The 21,611-nt window shown below is 40.6% G+C and overlaps 1 protein-coding gene across 3 annotated transcripts; it reads left to right on the plus strand.

Annotated features, from left to right (window-relative positions):
* The first annotated feature begins 1,231 nt into the window (after positions 1-1,231).
* On the plus strand, positions 1,232-17,981 carry apol (apolipoprotein L). Of its 3 annotated transcripts, none has more exons than XM_076266931.1 (6): positions 1,232-1,315; positions 1,540-1,586; positions 14,919-15,503; positions 15,631-15,666; positions 15,972-16,070; positions 16,203-17,981. In XM_076266931.1, the coding sequence occupies exons 2-6, from the start codon at positions 1,567-1,569 to the stop codon at positions 17,152-17,154; spliced, it is 1,692 nt and encodes a 563-aa protein (XP_076123046.1). In that variant the 5' UTR covers positions 1,232-1,315; positions 1,540-1,566; the 3' UTR covers positions 17,155-17,981. The 3 variants fall into 3 exon arrangements, with proteins under 3 accessions (XP_076123046.1, XP_076123045.1, XP_076123047.1); XM_076266930.1 differs by having other exon boundaries at positions 1,235-1,344; positions 16,203-17,980; XM_076266932.1 differs by lacking the exon at positions 1,232-1,315 and having other exon boundaries at positions 1,544-1,586; positions 14,923-15,503.
* Positions 17,982-21,611: the final 3,630 nt, after the last annotated feature.

Genomic DNA, 21,611 nt, shown 5'->3' on the forward strand with positions numbered 1-21,611 from the left:
TTCAATTTGCAGCAGCAACTCGCTTCCTCGCATCCTAATTAGAGGCCCTGTGATCTAACTGAGCCTCAGAGACAGGGAGAGATGAATAAAGACAAAAACCAAGAAAGGACGGGTGATGATAAAAATGGTGAGAAGGACGTACACTGCTGCACTAAATAGTGTGGTCAACTGGAACATGCAAGAGGGCCTATGTTTTGTCCTGTTCTGAGCATACTTTGAGGAACAATTGTGCCTCCTATTAGAAGTATAGCTTTTTAAACTGTAACTGAATATACAAAATGCAACATATTAGGTTGCAGCTAGCAATATAAAAATTATGAAATAGATAATAGTGCACAACCTAATAAATAATATTTTTGCAGCCTGATATTACAACCTATTCCATCTTCCTAATACCACCAGACTTCAGATCTGTCACATATTCCCAGATATGGAGTTAACAGAACACTAAAGGTTCAACAACAACTTGACCAGAGAGAGAGTACATTAAGAATCAACAAAAATGAATCCTTTCTGAGCTCCGTTGCTCTACATTCTGATAAAATTGTGCCCCTGTGTGGTGGAAAGTAGTAACTACAATATCAATAATGCACTTGTATGCAACTCAGTTCTTTTGATTTAAGGGGAATATTCCTTGCAGTTGGCAGGTTTTCTGATATTGCTTCCCCCCTTAATATGTCTGATAAAACAATGACACAAATACAGACAATGTCTGACTCATTGAGCTTCTCCTCTCTACCTCATGTCCTCTCCTCTCTACCTCAGGTCAATTGCATAATTGTATTCGAAGACTCAAATGTGGTTAAAAGTAACGAGTACTTCATGCTCATATTTCAAATGTAGTGGAGTCAAAAGTACAGTATTTATCTTTCAAATGTAGTGGAGTAAAAGTCACAAGTTTCAAAAAAATATTAATACTCAAGTAAAAATTATACTTAAGTACAGTGATTGAGTAAATGTACTTAGTTACTGTCCACCCCTGCCATTAGGGAACGTTCCCAGAACGTTTAGGTTTAGGTCCCCTATAGTTTTGTGCAACTAGGCTACTTTTTAGTTACCACTGATCTATAAAGAACACAAAAAAGTGTTCTTTATAGATCAGTGGTAGTTACCCTGACTGTGGAACTATAGGCCTACGTAGGCTACATGTGACTCACTAGCAATCAAAAACCAATATCAGCAGGAAAACGGGATGGGCCAGCTTGGAGGTGCGGAAATCAGGCTAGAAGAAAGGAACGAAAAACGAAACTTAAGGCTACATGGATAAATTGAGAAACTCTTTCCAAGGAGCCGACACTGCTGTTGAGACTACAAGGTGCACGTTATCTTCTGAATATTCTCGAGGTATGCTATAAACTAACAAGTCATAGTTCTATATTTCGGTAGGCCTATTGTAAGATAGAATAAGATAAAATAAGATATATTTTGCATCTAAGTTAAATATTTTAGGTTCCATAAAAGTCAGTTTGCAAAACGTTTGCTCAGTTACTTCTGTCGCTATGCAAGACCCAACAACCATCCGTTTTGTTTGTTCATAAGGTTGCTGAAGCCTAATCACTCCAGGCTATGGATAACCCGGGAATAAGGTGAGACACATTTCGACTGAGTAAATAACAACAACTACTTAGCTTGCCTAACTATTTTCTAAAGAATTAACCCTATAATACAACTAGGCTATAATATGCGATTTATTGTACTGTACTGTAGGCTATGTATCTCATAACCTACGGTTTTGTAGTCTAGGTCTAGGCTACTTCTTTGTCCCAATACAGATTAGGCTACAATAATATCTAGGCTGTAGGGTCCTATGATCCCCATAATATTTTACTATATTATTTATTTTCTCCCAAAATTAAGATTCCTATAGTTCTTTTTCGGTCTATGCTTGTCATGTAGGCCTAGGTTACGATTTCCGCATCTAGGCGAGCGAACGTTAGGGACAAAGTTTATTAGGGTACTTTATTTTTAATCAGAATGCCATAACTGGAGCCATAGAACCATGAGGCAACATTCGCATCAAGGAAGCCGACACGGAAGTTTTAAATCATGTAGTAGCCTACCTCAAACGTCCATCAGTGGAGGGCTTGCCCCAAAAGTGAATTTGGGGGCAAAGTTTTGGGAAAAGTTTGAATGTGTTGATGGAGATGCCTTTCATTCACTTTTTATGTCCTGCGTTGTGGGACATTTCTCAACTTCACAAGAGGCAACATAGGTCCCAGCCGATCAAATCACGGTTATGCAAATGAGCAAGGAAAACGTTCTTTTGATGGTGGACTTCAGTCGATGGTCTGAGATGGTAGATTTCTCAAATGTTAGCAAGATACTGTTTAGTCTAAAATAAACATCATGGTTGTAACCCAAAACATGTCTGAAAAAAAAAAGTATCATTAGCAAGTTTGCAAGCTAATATATCACACAGCACCCACAGACTCAGCGGAGAGCAGTAGGCCTAGTTGGTTGTTGACCTGTCAATCTTACTAAAATGCCTCACCTTCAAACGTCCAAAACCCCTACTGGTAAGGATTAACGCATGGAAGCGTGTGAAAACACCATGACTGCAGGCACGGTGCCAGGATTCCAGTTTTGGATGGGCCAGACCAATTGTGGGTGGGCCTTAAAAAAACTTTATCAAATCACTGTTTAACCTAATAAAAATGACTGACTAATATACTGTTATATTATTTGTGCATACATAATAGAGATTTGAATAGCTTGATGCTCTTTAAATAGTTTGTTGCATTGTAAAAAGGACGGACGTACCTATCCTCGATCACTGCCCTTGGTTCTGACCAAATAAGAGCGCTTTGGAATCTCCATTATGCACCATACCTGCTGGCTGTGCTTTAGCGCATCTCTCGAATAGACCTAAGGCCTATAGGCTGTAAAAGTGGGAATCTAATATTTCCCCCAAACATAGTTTAGTTCTGCTTGTATAACATGAAGTCGAATATTTCATTTGTTTTAGGTTTTCAACAATACAGATCAATCACACTGCCCGACAGTTTCAATCAATATGCAGGGCAGTTGATAACTTTCGGGGCTTAGCCCATAGAGTCTAAACGGTTTTCATAATTCCCATTTTGCCTGACTTGCTGCTCACTTTTCATAAATGAATCCACTGACTCAAGCCTCATTTGCACCACATTTATTAAATATTGTAACGATTTGATAGCGAACCACACAGTTGTCCAATCAAAAGGTTTATTCACTGGGAACGAGGGCCGGGACACAGATAGACACAGAACACAATGCAAACAGGGCAGGTCAAGCACACACACACACTACACATACAGGGGAGGACGCAGCCTCCCACACAAAAAGGATCACACACGAGGGAGAACTAAAAGGGAAACATGTTACAATAAAGACGCTAACATTGCACACAAAACTAAGGAGAATAACGACATAAACCCCCCAAATGTTCGCTCTCATATCCCAGGATCCCCTGCGCGGGAGAACGCTAACACTGTCTTTTGCGCCGACGTTACATAGCTCCCCCAACAAGCCGACCACGAGGTAGCCACATGCTAACGTCGGCGCGCGTCGCCCGCCACTCAGTTCAGTGCGACAGTACCGCCAACTCACGTGGGGTGCACGCGCCGCAGGAGCTCACTCAACGGGGCGCCACGCTGCTAGCAATCCAGTTCGGGCGTGCTAGCAGCCACGTGGCCGACCCCGCTCGTCACCAGCTCCCTCTCAGCAGCCGCCCTCAGGCTGCCCTTTCCGCAGCGTGTCACCGCGGCACTCCTCCTCTCCAGACGGGGCCCTAGGTGGCCTTACAACTGTCGACACTGTACCAAGCATCGGGGTTCGAGGGGGGCCAGATGAAGCTGCGCCAACGCCACTCCGCTCTGTCGAGTCGCCGACCAGGACAGACAGGCACCGACTCCACAGCAACCGGACCGCGCTGAGCTCTCCCGCTGCAGCTACCGTCTTCGGCGTCCCTCCTCGTGTTGCCATCTCGCAGAGCCGTACTGCTCTGTTCCCGGCCCGTTCCACTCCTTCGCGGCCTCGGCGAAGGCACGACCCCCGAGATGGTCGTGTTATCGAACTCCACACACAAACTTTTTCAAAAGGCGCCGGCCAACAGGCCAACTAGAACGGGCGCCCACACAGCATGGTGCCTCTCACACGCACCCAAAAGTTTTTTTTTTAAAGTTCATTTCCGTCAAACCTGCCCCACCGTCGTGAGTTCGCTGCCCTCAGCGGCTCCGCCAACCGTCCATCGTCTAGGAACCTCTTCCTCGCCGCACTCCCTCGGCTCTGCTCACGCGTCGCGGCTCGCCGTGGAGTCAGCGCCCAGGCCAGCGTCATCTTCTCCGCGACCACTTCATCTGGCCAGATCTCCTCCCATGGCAGCAGGCAGGTCTCGGCGATAGCTCCTCTCCTCCGGCGGCGTTAACGATAGAAGGCCTCAAGCTCTTTAGTAGCCCTTACAAGGGCTCTCTCTGGATCCGCTACCCAGCGGTGAGGTCTCCCGCTCCCAGCTTCTCTCGCTGAGCGGAGGCCATGTTCGAAAGTCGCTTCTGACACCAATGTAACGATTTGATAGCGAACCACACAGTTGTCCAATCAAAAGGTTTATTCACTGGGAACGAGAGCCGGGACACAGATAGACACAGAACACAATGCAAACAGGGCAGGTCAAGCACGCACACACACTACACATACAGGGGAGGACGCAGCCTCCCACACAAAAAGGATCACACACGAGGGAGAACTAAAAGGGAAACATGTTACAATAAAGACGCTAACATTGCACACAAAACTAAGGAGAATAACGACATAAACCCCCCAAATGTTCGCTCTCGTATCCCAGGATCCCCTGCGGGGAGAACGCTAACACTGTCTTTTGCGCCGACGTTACAATATTATGGACAATATGAGGATGTAATGACATTTAGCTATCTTGACATTTTCTGTTTGCTAGAAACGAACTATATAGCCACCTAGCAGAGTGGCTTTTAAATAGCAATATGCATTATATGGTTTGTTATGCTTAGCTTAGGGAGAAGGGATCATTGAAGACTCACTAATTCGATTTTACAACTAGGCAAAGCAGGCCACCACAGTTTGGCCAGCTCGAGGCTGATAACAAACCTGAACTTGTAGGCTAGTCTAAATGACGAGAACAGGATAACTCCACCACCACCTTGTTATTGATGACTTCATGATTTCCTTGTAACGTAGGCCTATACCAAATATTAAATGCAAACAATGACATGCCCAACCTCGCGCGCACACGTAGCCTACGTTCCAAATTATGTGTTATGGAAGGTAACGTTCATGTTAAATCTGCTGCATGAAGAAGAGTGAGTTCACCCGTGTCCGCTTGTATGTTAAATACGTCCATCTCATCTCAAAGTTTCAATGCGCGATCGGAATAATGGTTTCATATTTGTTAGTCAACTGTACAAAATACATTCGGGGATGAAGCCCTGGCAAAATCAGCTGGCTACTAGGCCTACCCCTCGGGCACAGAACTTGTTCATTGACAACGTCATGTAAAACATGCTCCAAGAGAGCTCATAAAGATCAATCACACCCATTAGGCCCTTTAATGCAAATCGGATCAACGATCACAATATCAACAAGCTGCATTGCAAAAAAAAAAAAATTTATGTTATGGATCTCAGCTATCCTTCATCTCCTGGTTGCAGCGATACAACGAGACCGTTTGGGCACGTTTAAGGTACCTAAACAACGACTATATTAAAAGGTTTTTTTTTTTTTAAGAAAAGTTTTGGGTGGGCCTGTTGAAAAGTGGGCCACCCGTAGCGCCGTGCCTGCATGACTGTTGTTCTAGGCCTTCATATCAAGGGTTGAAAAAATTGTCAATATTTATTCTTAGCGTATCACTTAGTAAATATTTATTTAGGTAGGCCTAAAGGAGAGCTGGGATGCATGCGCTCTTGGCTGTAATTTTCTTAAGACCTGATATGCATGACAGGCAATATACTGTGCCCCTTATTTTAAATGGCCCTTTATATTTCAGGTTTCTTGGGATAATGAGATAATTGCATTGTTTCCTTACTCGAGTGTGTAGGCCTAAATGACTAGGCCTAGGCTACTATACTACTACTATTACAACAATATAGCTGCAAGCAGCAATGAGGGGGCCAAGCAGAATAGGCCGGAGTAGCCACGGCGACAAGATTCAATTCAGCAGATACCCGCCATCAACACTTTCAACAAGTTTCACATCAAAACATAATTGATTTTGTAGGGCTGAAACAGGGCTGAGTATTGTCACTGCCTCCGCCAGCCAGCCCCCCATCTAATCACCCCTGCCCGTCCCATCCCATCCTGCCCCACCCCGCCCTTGCACGAACGCATTAGAATTAACTGGATGGAACATGTTGTCATCAGTTTCAAATCAAAAAATAAAAGATTTATAAAAACACATCAGCAACTACAGATCAAAATGCAATATTGCTAATTACAGCGCCCCCTACAGGTCAAAGGTCACCAAATGTGTTGTGCGTCCTCCTAATGGGGTCATGAATCTATGTAGTAAGTTTGGTTATGATACATGGCAGGGTTGCTGAGATATGAGCTCACTTCCTGTTTGGCGGCTTCGCCACCAATTTCAATTGGCTGTTACGGAAGAATACTTTTGTCAATTGTTCCAGAAAGCAATATATTGATAGGTTATGGTCTGAAGATGGTCTGTGCCAATTTTGGTGAAGATTAGATGAAATTTGTGACCTGTGAAAACTTTTTGATATTTTTGATTAAATCCAATATGGCGGCCGAATCAATTATGATGACATCACAAGTTGGCCTGGGTTGGCCTAAGGACCTCCAACAGTATTACCTGAAACCACTAGTGCATTTGAATTCTAAGCACAACAGCAGCTACAGGCCAAAGGCATGTTTCTTAATTACAGCGCCCCCTAGAGGTCAAATGTCACCAGATTTCTTGAGCGTCCCCCTGATTGGGTCCTGAGTCCATGGACTAAGTTTGGTTATGATAGATGAATGGGTTACTGAGATATGAGCTCACTTCCTGTTTGGCGGCTTTGCCGCAAGTTTCGATTGGCTGTTACAGCCGAATGCTTCTGTCAATTGTTCCAGAAAGCAATGCACTGATAAGGCATGGGCTGAAGATGGTATCTGCCAATTTTGGTGCATATCCGCTGAAATTTGTGACCTGCGAAAACTTGTACGTGTTTTTGATTAAATCCAATATGGCGGCCGAATCAATTACGATGACATCACAAGTTTGCTTTGGTCGTACTAAGGACCTCCAACAGTATTATCAGACACCACTAGTGTGTTTTAATTCTAAGCACAACAGCAGCTACAGGCCAAAAGGCATGTTTCTTAATTACAGCGCCCCCTAGAGGTCAAAGGTCACCAGATTTCTTGAGCGTCCCCCTGATCGGGTCCTGAGTCAATGAACTAAGTTTGGTTATGATAGATGAATAGGTTGTTGAGATATGAGCTCACTTCCTGTTTTGCGGCTTTGCCGCAAATTTCGATTGGCTGTTATGCGCGAACGGTTTTAGTTCCGAAGACAAAAAGCAATGCATTAATGAGGCATGTTCTGTAGATGATATCTGTGAAGTTTGGTGTCGATCGGACAAAATTTGTGACCTCTGATACGTTTTAAGTGATTTTGATGAAATCCAAAATGGCGGAAAATCCATCATGGCTGAAAATGACGTCATAGGGTGCGTTGAACTCGGCTTGGTCCAAGGATTCCAATGATACCTCATTTTTGACAATCGGGTCAACGGGTCAAAAGTTACGTGCGTGAACGCATGTCCAACTTTGGCCTGTTGGTGGCGCTAGAGCGCTAGAGCTGCCGGTATGAAACTTAGTGAAATTAATCATTGTACTGTCCCCAATCAGTGTGCCAAATTTCACAACTTTTTACCAGACGGTTCTATGGGCTGCCATAGACTTCCATGGCGGAATAATAATAAATATAACCGCAAGCGGTGATTTATGGGGTCCGAGCAAAACGAACATGAATGCATAGCTTTTTATTTTTACATATGCTTTGATTGTTTGGGCACAATTGTTCAAAAGAAACGTGATCGGATTTCGGTTATCGGATTTCAGTTACCGGATTTCAGCTATCGGATTGGATCAAATCTTGAAAATGGGTTGTTCAAAGGGAAACAAGGATCCTGAAATTGGATTAGATCACATAATCTATTCTTGGTTTTGATCTGGATAAAACCTTCACTTTGTGTCGTTCAAAACTTTTGAGTTGGATTGGAATAAATTTGATGCATAAAATTAGGATTACCCTGTGCTGTAACATTATAGTGTGCTAACCTCCACAACCCAACAGTATTCTAACAATACTTGATTCTACAGGACTATTTATTTGTTGTGGATAAGATGAAGGGTTTGATAATGGAAGGCAGTGTTTCCCACAGAATTGAATTGTTTTTGGGGTGGTGGGTTCTGTGTCGGAGTCAATAAGATAAACAGCGTATAATTGTTATACAGTTATACTTGCCTTGCACTACAAGTCCATATTGACAAGTAGCTGTAATGCTGTAATGTTATAGTGTGCTAACCTCCACAACCCAACAGCATTCTATTCTAGTATGCTAACCTCCACAACCCAACAGTATTTTAACACTAATGCTTCAGGTGGGATTTGAACACTCAACATAAGGATGACCAGTACAAGGCATTATCCCACTAAGCCACTGTCAATCCTACATCTTTGCCAGTCACATTCACATGGTGAAAATGTGTATTGGTAAACACACAAGAAAAACTCCAAGTATACATTTGACAATAAAATGAAGGGCTTTCCTGAAAGAGAACACCTGAAAACGTTTGGAAATTCTGGGACAATTAGACATTTGTAGAGAAGAACAGTAATGGATGAAATATAAATATGATAGACTTAATGATGAAGGAAAAATAGTAAACAAAGAAGTTCCCCTATATGTCTTCGAGTGTGTCGGCATTCTGATTCTTGGCAACTAATGAGTGTGAATGTTGATTGCCTGATGTCATTCAGGTGCTGTTCAATGGTGTCAATCTTCAATAACCAATAGCATGTGCATCTTGAGCCTAAAGCTCTAGCAGGATTCAAACTCTCAACCTAACAAACACCAGCACTAGGCATTATCCCTCTGAGCCACTAACAATCCGACATATTAGGCAGTCACATTCACATGGTGAAAATGTGTGTTGGTAAACACACAAGAAAAACTACAAGCATACATTTGACAATAAAATGAAGGGCTTTCCTGAAAGAGTACACCTGAAAACTTTTGGATATTCTGGGGCAATTAGACATTTATAGAGAAGAACAGTAATGGATGAAATATAAATATGATAGACTTAATGATGAAGGAAAAATAGTAAACAAAGAAGTTCCCCTATATGTCATAGAGTGTGTCGGCATTCTGATTCTTGGCAACTAATGAGTGTGAATGTTAATTGCCTGATGTCATTCAGGTGCTGTTCAATGGTGTCAATCTTCAATAACCAATAGCATGTGCATCTTGAGCTTCAAGCTCTAGCAGGATTCGAACTCTCAACCTAACAAACACCAGCAGTGTGTAATGAGTGTGAATGTTAATTGCCTGATGTCATTCAGGTGCTGTTCAATGGTGTGACTCAGAAGGCTCAATGGTATGGAGTGATGACACGGAGATGGCAGGTTTCGGTGCAACACAAGTTAACTTTATTTGAGTTTCAATTCATCTGTTCTTTTGTTCTTTACTTGTATGTGTGCTGCATCAAAGAGGAAACAAACAGAAAATGGAGTAATCAGTGAAATGGGGTAAATCAGTACAGATCCCAACTCACAAACAAACCAATTGACATTTGAACAATAAACTGAAATCATATGGCTATATAAGGTACAACTAAACAATACTTGACATCCCAAGTCAACCAACATCACCTAATCATCTCTCACATGGGACTCCAACACACCAAACCAACAAACAAAGACCTTAACTTTACACATGATGGCAGAGCTACTCTACAAACTGATAAACATCACAAAAGTCATAGTGAGGGTCATTAAAGTGATGATTAAAGTGATGACTTACGTTAACTCAAAGACGCACACAGAGCAGGACACACTGGAGTGCTGGGTTGAGATGAACAAAAGAGCGAACTGAGGGCGAGCAAACAATTTATCCTGGTCTGAGCCCCTGCTCCGGAGCTACAGGGTTTCCCAGCAGGTAAACTTTGGAAAGATTTGCAAAGATTTGGAAAAGATTTTTGAAAGACTACAGTCTCAGACCCTCTCACATCTAAAGACAAGTAGTAGAGTTTTAAGTCACAGACTATGATTTTGCAATGACTAGGGATCTTGCAGGGTCACTATTTACAAGACTGCAACACGATTCCTTTAAATTATTACCCATTGTGCAATAGATAAACAGTAACTGAAAATTATAGCCTACTAAACTCAAAGTCATATTTTCGTGTTTCTGCAGCATTGTTTCATGCGTGACATCCTTAACCGATATAGAGTTGTTCTGTCAAGTGGAAGAGCCGACTAAATATGTATAAGAAATGACAAATATTATAAGAATAACAAATAATTATAGGCTACAGCTTATAATTATACAGTAATACTTGCCTTGCACTACAAGTCCATATTGACAAGTAACTGTAATGTTATAGTGTGTTAACCTCCACAACCCAACAGCATTCTATTGTAGTATGCTAACATCCACAACCCACTAATGCTTCAAGTGGGATTTGAACTCTCAACCTAAGGATCACCAGTACAAGGCATTATCCCACTGAGCCACTGTCAATCCTACATGTTGGCCAGTCACATTCACATGGTGAAAATGTGTATTGGTAAACACACAAGAAAAACTATAGAAAAAGTATACATTTGACAATAAAATGAAGGGCTTTCCTGAAAGAGAACACCTGAAAACGTTTGGAAATTCTGGGGCAATTAGACATTTGTAGAGAAGAACAGTAATGGATGAAATATAAATATGATAGACTTAATGATGAAGGAAAAATAGTAAACAAAGAAGTTCCCCTATATGTCATAGAGTGCGTCGGCATTCTGATTCTTGGCAACTAATGAGTGTGAATGTTGATTGCCTGATGTCATTCAGGTGCTGTTCAATGGTGTCAATCTTCAATAACCAATAGCATGTGCATCTTGAGCCTCAACCTCTAGCAGGATTCGAACTCTCAACCTAACAAACACCAGCACTAGGCATTATCCCACTCAGCCACTGACAATCATACACATTGAGCAGTCACATTCAAATGGTGAAAATGTGTGCTGGTAAACCCACAAGAAAAACTCAAAGTATACATTTGACAATAAAATGAAGGGCTTTCCTGAAAGAGTACACCTGAAATCTTTTTGAAATTCTGGGGCAATTAGACATTTGTAGAGAAGAACAGTAATGGATGAAATATAAATATGATAGACTTAATGATGAAGGAAAAATAGTAAACAAAGAAGTTCCCCTATATGTCAGAGTGTGTCGGCATTCTGATTCTTGGCAACTAATGAGTGTGAATGTTAATTGCCTGATGTCATTCAGGTGCTGTTCAATGGTGTCAATCTTCAATAACCAATAGCATGTGCATCTTGAGCTTCAAGCTCTAGCAGGATTCGAACTCTCAACCTAACAAACACCAGCACTAGGCATTATCCCACTCTGCCACTGACAATCATACACATTCAGCAGTCACATTCAAATGGTGAAAATGTGTGTTGGTAAACACACAAGAAAAACTCCAAGTATACATTTGACAATAAAATGAAGGGCTTTCCTGAAAGAGTACACCTGAAAACTTTTGGATATTCTGGGGCAATTAGACATTTATAGAGAAGAACAGTAATGGATGAAATATAAATATGATAGACTTAATGATGAAGGAAAAATAGTAAACAAAGAAGTTCCCCTATATGTCACAGAGTGTGTCGGCATTCTGATACTTGGCAACTAATGAGTGTGAATGTTAATTGTCTGATGTCATTCAGGTGCTGTTCAATAGTGTGAATCTTCAATAACCAATAGCATGTGCATCTTGAGCCTAAAGCTCTAACAGGATTCGAACTCTCAACCTAACAAACACCAGCACTAGGCATTATCCCACTCAGCCACTGACAATCCTACATATTGGGTAGTCACATTCACATGGTGAAAATGTGTGTTGGTAAACACACAAGAAAAACTCCAAGTATATATTTGACAATAAAATGAAGGGCTTTCCTGAAAAAATACACCTGAAAACTTTTGGATATTCTGGGGCAATTAGACATTTATAGAGAAGAACAGTAATGGATGAAATATAAATATGATAGACTTAATGATGAAGGAAAAATAGTAAACAAAGAAGTTCCCCTATATGTCATAGAGTGTGTCGGCATTCTGATTCTTGGCAACTAATGAGTGTGAATGTTAATTGTCTGATGTCATTCAGGTTCTGTTCAATAGTGTGAATCTTCAATAACCAATAGCATGTGCATCTTGAGCCTAAAGCTCTAGCAGGATTCGAACTCTCAACCTAACAAACACCAGCACTAGACATTATCCCACTCTGCCACTGACAATCATACACATTCAGCAGTCACATTCAAATGGTGAAAATGTGTGTTGGTAAACACACAAGAAAAACTCCAAGTATACATTTGACAATAAAATGAAGGGCTTTCCTGAAAGACTACACCTGAAAACTTTTGGATATTCTGGGGCAATTAGACATTTATAGAGAAGAACAGTAATGGATGAAATATAAATATGATAGACTTAATGATGAAGGAAAAATAGTAAACAAAGAAGTTCCCCTATATGTCATAGAGTGTGTCGGCATTCTGATTCTTGGCAACTAATGAGTGTGAATGTTAATTGTCTGATGTCATTCAGGTGCTGTTCAATAGTGTGAATCTTCAATAACCAATAGCATGTGCATCTTGAGCCTAAAGCTCTAGCAGGATCCGAACTCTCAACCTAACAAACACCAGCACTAGGCATTATCCCACTCTGCCACTGACAATCATACACATTCAGCAGTCACATTCAAATGGTGAAAATGTGTGTTGGTAAACACACAAGAAAAACTCCAAGTATACATTTGACAATAAAATGAAGGGCTTTCCTGAAAGAGTACACCTGAAAACTTTTGGATATTCTGGGGCAATTAGACATTTATAGAGAAGAACAGTAATGGATGAAATATAAATATGATAGACTTAATGATGAAGGAAAAATAGTAAACAAAGAAGTTCCCCTATATGTCACAGAGTGTGTCGGCATTCTGATTCTTGGCAACTAATGAGTGTGAATGGTAATTGTCTGATGTCATTCAGGTGCTGTTCAATAGTGTGAATCTTCAATAACCAATAGCATGTGCATCTTGAGCCTAAAGCTCTAGCAGGATTCGAACTCTCAACCTAACAAACACCAGCACTAAGCATTATCCCACTCAGCCACTGACAATCACACACATTGAGCAGTCACATTCAAATGGTGAAAATGTGTGTTGGCAAACACACAACATCAAGAAAATTCCTAGCATACATTTGACAATAGAATTAAGGGCTTTATAAAAAAGAGTACATATCTGAAAATGTGCACTGTTAATGGTATCCACCTAATGATGGTTGTATGGTTGTTATCCAAGAAAAAAAAATTACTCATATAGGAATATAGGTGATATAGGAGAAATGGGCTGAGTGGTCGAACTTTATTGGCCTATATCTCTGAAATGGAACAACGTATCCAAATTCTTTTGATAACTTTTGTGAGGCTTTGTCTAAACATTGTCTGTGAGAATTTTGGTGAAGATTTGATAATTTTTGAAGCCTGTGAAACTTTTTATGATGTTTGGCTTTTCTCTGAAATTGTGGCAAAAGTAAACATTTTTAGAGCATAAGACCAGGGTGAAAAAGATGCATCTGAATGTAGAGATTAATATGATGAAAGAATTTTGAGTCTAGGTGAATCTGGTAAGGAGAAATAAGCGTTTTTGACAAGAGCGCCACCTTTGGGTGCAGTACCCCAAATTTGGGTTATGGGTAGTGGGGGGTACTGGTAACAATACTTGAAAATGTCAAGTTTCTAGGACTTACGGTTTATAGGAATATAGGTGATCTAGGAAAAAAGGCCTAAGTGGTCTAACTTTATTGGCCTATATCTCTGAAATGGAACAAAATATCAAAATTCTGAGCGATAACTTTTGTGAGGCTTGGTCTAAACATTGTCTGTGAGAATTTTGGTAAAGATTCGATTATTTTTGAAGAGTGTGAAACTTTTTATAATGTTTGGCTTTTCCATGAAATTGTGGAAAAAGTAAACATTTGTAGACCATAAGACCAGGGCCAAAAAGATGCATCTGAGTTTAGAGATTTATATTCTGAAAGAATTTTGAGTCTAGGTGAATCTGGTAAGGAGAAATAAGCATAATTAACTTTTTTTTTCAATAGCGCCACCTTTGGGTGCAGTACCCCAAATTTTGGGTTATGGGTAGAGGGGGGTACTGGTAACCATACCTGAAAATTTCAAGAGTTTTGGAGTTACGGTTTAGGCTGCAGTATGACTTTTACAGAATTTTGGCCAAAAAATGAACGGTACAGAAACAATAGGGTTCCTGCAGCTACGCTGCTCGGACCCCTAATAAGAAAACTAACAAACACAATGGGGCTTCGCAGCTTCGCTGCTTGGCCCCCAATTAGTGTGTGCTTTACCTCACTGTGTGTTCACTGTGTGCTGTTTGTGTTTCACTAATTCACCGATTGGGTTAAATGCAGAGACCAAATTTCCCTCACGGGATCAAAAAAGTATATATACTTATACTTATACTGTTCAACACATTAGAAAGTCTGAAACATGAATTCATAATTTCACCTTGTAGTCTTTTGAGGAAATGTTTGACAAAAAAATCATTCTGTCTCCCCAAATCTACCCATATGCTAATAGCCACATACACTCTATTTCCAGACAGGTAAAAGAAACATTAGGCCAGTACATCTCAGAGACTTTATCCAACATTCACACCATTAAAGATTTCTTTGAGAAGAAAGAAAAATGGTACCTCCAGAGAGTGACAGAGGTGGACATGATGAGAGACATCAAGGTCAGGGCAGACAAGATCACTCTTACCTTTGACCATGTCAAGAACTCAGAGGACAAGGCCAAAGCTTTCAAGAAGTATCTGTGGAGGGGCCTGACTGCAATGACTGCTGACAGCAAACGTCAGGAGCTGGAGAAGGAGCTGGGGGCTGTTCTGAAGGACACCCTGGAAGGACTTGAGAAGCTGCAGCGCTTCCTGGAAGCTGTGGAGAAGCTGGCTGTCACGTCACTCTTCGTGTTTACAGATGGCCGCTACCTGCCCAAAGGGGTAAACGCTGCGGATGTCCGTTCAGTCATCTCTGCCACAAGGATGGCTGCTCCTCTTCTTGTCCACTTCAAGAGGGATGACGCTGCTTTCTTCCTCCCCAGCCTGAATAATGTGGACGTGCTGGCCTTACAGTTGGAGAAATACATACACATCTCACAGCAACTCTTTGAACAGTTGGAAAAGAGGTCAGATGTCAAATAAGATGTAAACTTTAACATTATGAAATGTTGAAAATATACATATGTAATTGCTTATTGATGGGGCCTTATTGATGACATCTTATACAACTGGCACCATATTTTCTTCCATCAGAACCAAGAGCGTATTAACTGTGGGAAGCTGTTACCGGTAAGAGGCAGAAACTGCTGTATCACACATACTGTATATGTCTGTGTAATACTGATTTTTTTCTGAAAGGGTGTTTTCACTTAAACTGTTGATTAGTAGGGGTCAGAGTTGTGCAAAATTCGAATTGCAATTCTGCTTCCTGTTTGCTACCTCAATTGAAATGCAAGTGAAATTTAAGAATTGGAATTTAAGAGCCAGTTTCAATTCAATTCTGGAATTTTGCACAAGCCTGGTAGGGGTATGTGTAAACTAATATACATAAATAAATGCACAAAAGGAACCAAATGTAAACATGATATTTTCAGAGGGTCAAGCTGTGACCAAGCTATCAACTTCAATGTGGATACAAGTGAGAAATCTATTCTGACGATGCTTGTTCAGTTGAACCAGCTGAAGATCATCAGGTATTGCTATTTCCATTTTTAGCTGTCCAGTAATTACAGAAACAGCTAGTTTAAAATTCTTACAACACTTAAATATTTAAATATATTAATACAAGTATGACCTTAAGTCCTAAGACCTTTGTTACTTTACAGGTCCAACCAGGATGTGAGGCTGGCATTCCTCTTCAAGGAAGCTGCTGGGTACTTCATTGGCCTGTTCAGTCTGCGCCATGGCAGGATGCTCCAGTTCCTGTCTGAACTGGAGGAGAATGCAAGACAGCTGGATAAAATGAGATTTGGGGCCAGTATCTCTAGTGTAGCTGGCAGCTCAGTGGGGGTGACAGGGGGGATATTGTCCATTGTTGGCCTGGCCCTGGCACCTGTGACCGCAGGTGTCTCCTTAGCTCTCACACTGACAGGGGTGGGTCTAGGGGTGACCAGTGGTGTCAATAGTCTGGTGACAAGCATCACTGAGGTAACTGTCAACAAACGCCATGGGACCAATGCTAGCAATATCTTCCAGAGTTTCATGGAGGATGTTAATGAGTTTGTTGACCGTTTGGAGCTGGTAGCCAGCAGTGAAGGTCCAGCTATTGGACAAGATAAGATGGCTTTTGTAGTGGGGGCAGGAAAGGCAGTAGCTAGTGTTTGTGGAATCGGAAAGGGCATAGATGGCTTGGTAGATGCTGCCTCAGCTGTTAAAGTCCTCCAGACTGAGGAGGTAGCAGCATCTGCTGTTAAGCTGGGACTTCAAGAGGTAAATAATGGAAGAAATGTACCCAAGTTAGCTGCGGACCTGCCTGACATCGGGCAGCTGGCTAAAGGGACACCTCTTGCCATCTCAAAGTCTGCACGGTCTGGCTTCATTGCCCTCAATGCACTTTTCATCGGTCTAGATGTCTTCTTCATCTGCAAAGACAGCATCAGTCTTGCCAAAGGGAGCAAGAATGAGGTGGCCCAGTTCATCCGCTCCAGGGCAGCTCTTTGGCGCTCAGAGCTGGACTCCTGGGAGAGGATCAACAACTCACTCTGCAGAGGGATCTGGAGGTTCAGGAGGAGCCAGCGACTCCTAGAAACACCATTTTACCCTGAGCAAGCCAGCTAACGGCTCATACACACAGTTGCGTTCCGTCAACGTATGCCAGTGGGTGTTCCCAACGGTAGCCATGCAAATAACTTGAAGTATAACCGTAAATATGCAAATGCACTTTGCCTGATGATTCTATATGATTGCTTGACCATCATGTGTGCCCCATTATGTAAAATCACATACTGTATGTCTCACATGGTGATGTGGGTTTCTGGTGCGCGATTGTCTTTTTGTGATAAGGATTGTTTGATTTTTGCTTTGATTGGTTTTCAATATCCCTTAGACCACTTGAATGTCTGGTGCGAAATTGTATCGCTTAGCCAAATTGCATGGAATCTCAGAATGCTTTCAGCAGATTGGGTTTGCTATTGATGAATGGTGTATGATTTCTTGGTGAAAAAGTATTTTTTTGTGTAAGCGAAACTAGTGTAATAGAGTCAGTGCCTGATGTGACAAATTAGTGTGTACAACTGACACATGAATTAGTACGAATAGAACCATTCACTAATTGGACTTAAAGTTCACAACAAACAGCGTTAATATGACCTTCTAATGTTTTGTTGACTACAGTATGTCTGATTACTTGCCACCAGTGATCTGTTTGCGCACATGTGAGTGAGAGGAAGATGCAATGTAAATGATAAATTACAAAAAAAATATATGATTTTTTGTAAATTATGATTTGTAGATATTTTCTTTCATTGCTGGAACCGTTGTGAATTATCCAAAGATCAAGCATTTTTATAATGTTCAACTTGTGGAGAAATACATTTAATCCTTAGAAATTGGGTGGCTGGTGATTCCTCTGTACCTAATGTGAAATGCTGCGACTGCAACCAAGGTCAAAGACACAAGCTGGGTTAAAATACTCTAGTGTACTTCATGCAACTCTGAGTCATATTTATCTCTACAGTATGATAAGTGCCTGAATACATTCACAATACTGTATAACTCAATATAAGGTAGAGTGGCAAATATCACACAGCTTCACCCCTCTGTTCTTACTTAAACTGGCCGAACACAAACATTTAGCAAAAATTGTGCATAAAGGGTTTGCACCTGCCTCTTCTTATGATTGTAGAGATTGGTGTTTTAAGAGACCTGGGGCCGTATTCACAAAGAATTTTAAGGCTAAAAGTAGCTCCTAAGTGGCAAATTTAGGAGCAACTTATAAAAATAATGGGCGTGTCACTCCTAACTTTAGGAATCCTAATTTTTGTCACTAAAAGTAATTCACGAAGCATTTTAGACCTAAAAGTAGCACCTAAGTCTGGGACAGCTTAAAAGAAGTCGAGAGGACTCCTAACTCACTAAGACCTATTCACAAATGGCTTTTGGTGGCATTTAGCGTTGCGAGGTTTTGAAATGCGTATGCGGCTACAGGAGCTTCCAATCGTGAGGGAACAATTTTGCATTGTAGGCATAAAAGGGATGCAATAACGCAACCAACAACAACTAGAACTACTCATTGTCAACATGTAACGTTGTGCATCAAATTAAAATGTTCCTCCTCTTTGCAAACGTAGGCATATGGTGACAGATTAATTTAATAATGTTGCAAAGATACTGCATCAATCTGTATGTTTCATTATAGGCTATTTGTTTTGCCTTACTCTTTATTAATTTAGGCTAGGCCTTTTTATTCAGTTATTCATCATCTTCCGTCCTTGTGTAGCACATGCATTCTCAGACCTGTCACCTGTCACTCATCATCGTAAGGGAGGTGTTTGGAATCATTCCCGCGTTACAATCATCAGCCAATCAAGGTGGCCACTTCAGTCAAGCTCGTGCATGAGTAATGACATCATCCATAGCAACGAGGACTCACTCTTAGTTTAGGAGTTGTCATTTTTCCTTACTAAGAGTAGGTCTGAAAGGCTTTGTGAATAACTTTTAAGAGAAAACTCCTAGCTAAAATCTTTTAGTACGATTTAGGAATACTCATACACTGTAAGTTGAGTTTACTCAAAAAATTTGTGGAAACTGCATGGTTGCCTTAAAATTCATAGTAGATTGAACTTAAGACCTCTTTCTTATATGAATTGCTTTCCCAATTATACACTCATTATATTAAGTTTTTTAGAATGAATATTTATTACATTGAACTTAAGACCTCTTTCTTATGTGAATTGCTTTCCCAATTACTATGTAATTATTATATTATTTTTTTTTTAATTAATATTCATTTGATTGAACTTTTAAATTCAGCAAAAGACAATGTATTTAAAAATTCTCTTTTATTTAGAATTACGTTATTCAACAATAACAAATACACTGTTAGTTTCACATCTTAGCATTCACAACACACGGAACACTACACATGCACAAACACAACATCCATCGCAAATGTCGCTGTGTGTAGTATCTACGTTCTTTTAGTGTTTTTCACATATAGTATTTTGCAGTATTTTTAAAATACAAAAATACACACCAATAAAGTATTTTGATACAAAATACAGAGCAATTTCCTTCAACCCAATAAAATACAAATGACAAAATACTATTTTGTATTTGAAATACATATTACATGTTTCAGAAATACTACCCATCCCTGGGAACAGGCAGATGTATTCTTTATAGTTGGCCAGATGATGACATACTTAGGTTAATACTGTATTTCACCAGTTAGGGCACCAAAAAGGCCAGCAGCGGCACTGTGTAGCCTATCTGACATGTCTTTAAGTTTTGGGTTACAATATACAGGCTCTCTGTTGATTTTAATGAGTAGGCCTAAGCCTAAAGTTACAGCATTTCTATCACAATTGACCAGACTTGGACCTTTGGTCTGCTTTTAACAAAATTCTGGCTATGATTGTTCCTTGTATTGCATCATGAGCCATCACTGCGCCTATTGCATTCTACTGTTGTTAGCCTTAAGCCTAGCTCAGTCATTATGTTATACCACATCGCCCTCCATTAGAAGTGCAATGAGCTGCATTGAGCATAATAAACTGCATTTAGAATTCCAAATCCATATTTCTAGATATTTTGGTAAAAGTAACTTAAAAGTGATACAATAGTAGTGTAATGCCTTACAATTCAGATACAGTAATATTATAATGTAACAAATTACTTTGAAATGACAGTAATGAGTAATACATAATACATTACGATTTTGAAGTAACTTGCCCAACACTGATGACAACCATCACTTTCTGTGTGTGTGTGTGTGTGTGTTAGGTCAATAAAATTCTATGATTGCCACTGATGTGAATGATCTCACAAATCACACAAACCAAATCAAATTTTAAAAAATCGCAAAATTATCGAAATCGAGATTCTTCACTTAGTATTGGTATTGAAACAATAATGTTGGTATTGTGACAACAGGAGTTGGGGATGTGTCCCCACCAAAGCTGAGACCAAACCTACGCCCTTGCACTGCCACACACACACACACGAATGTGAAGTCAACCGTCTCATAACTTGGTCACCGAAGTAATGTTATCTAACTTACCAGATTCTCGTCTCGATGCCAGGTAGCTCCTCCTCCCAAGTCTGGAAAGCGTGGGGAAAAAATGGGAATTTGCAGCTCGCAAGTTCGCAACACAGCTTGCAGATTCGCTGGATCACTTCATTGACAAAACGAACGAAACTGTAGATCTGACGTCTTTAGTCTTATTTGCAAAAATAATGGATGTGCACATTGTTTTCTTATTCTGATCATGAATGTTTTGCTGCGGCTTTCTACTGAAAACAGTTTTGAGCAGACTATTTGATTTGAGTTGATGATTTTTCAAAACATACAAGAATCCCCCAAATATAAGGGCCTATGTAAATTACATGCCATATGGCACCTGTATTAAGGCAATTCAAAACAAAAAATGTCTACAGTCAACTACCAGAGGTGAACATGTCCAATCCACTTAACAATTCAAGTACAATATGCATAAACCGTTTGTTTTATTGCAATACTATAAAATGTAAGTGCATTGTAACTCAAATCAGTCGAATGTAATTATGTTTGTTAGTGATGCTTTAAAACTAGTTAGTGTTAGTGATGCTTTAAAACTTTGGGCAGCCGTGGCCTACTGGTTAGCACTTCGGACCTGTAACCGGAGGGTTGCCGGTGATAGTATATTTTTACTACCATATTTCTCTTGAGACTTAATCAGGACGATGCAGATCAGGATACAGGCTTTATTCTTTTCAATGAGGGCCAGTGGCCCTCAAGGGAGAGAGGTACATGTTTGGGTCACCCCATCATTGGTTTCCACCAGATGTTCTCAGTATTTCTCTAACTTCTCTGACTAACAGAGACCATATTTAAAGTTACACACAAAGAGAGGGAGTGACCTACTGGTATGAATATGCAAGGTAAAGGTGTGGTGTATGGGGGATGTGGCCTTTTGGGTGACATCTGGCCAGCTTCTATTGTCTTTTAATGAAAACTACCCCCTTTCCTGGGAAATCCTTCAGAGGCTTGGACACATGCGGTTCTACAAACATCAACATTTCACACCTGGTGATAG

The sequence above is a fragment of the Alosa pseudoharengus genome, unplaced genomic scaffold, assembly GCF_046254945.1.
Source record: "Alosa pseudoharengus isolate Yale_2024_CS ecotype anadromous, Long Island Sound unplaced genomic scaffold, YU_APseudo_1.1 YU_APseudo_1.1_scf_4, whole genome shotgun sequence".
In the NCBI taxonomy this organism is placed as follows: Eukaryota; Metazoa; Chordata; class Actinopteri; order Clupeiformes; family Clupeidae; genus Alosa; species Alosa pseudoharengus.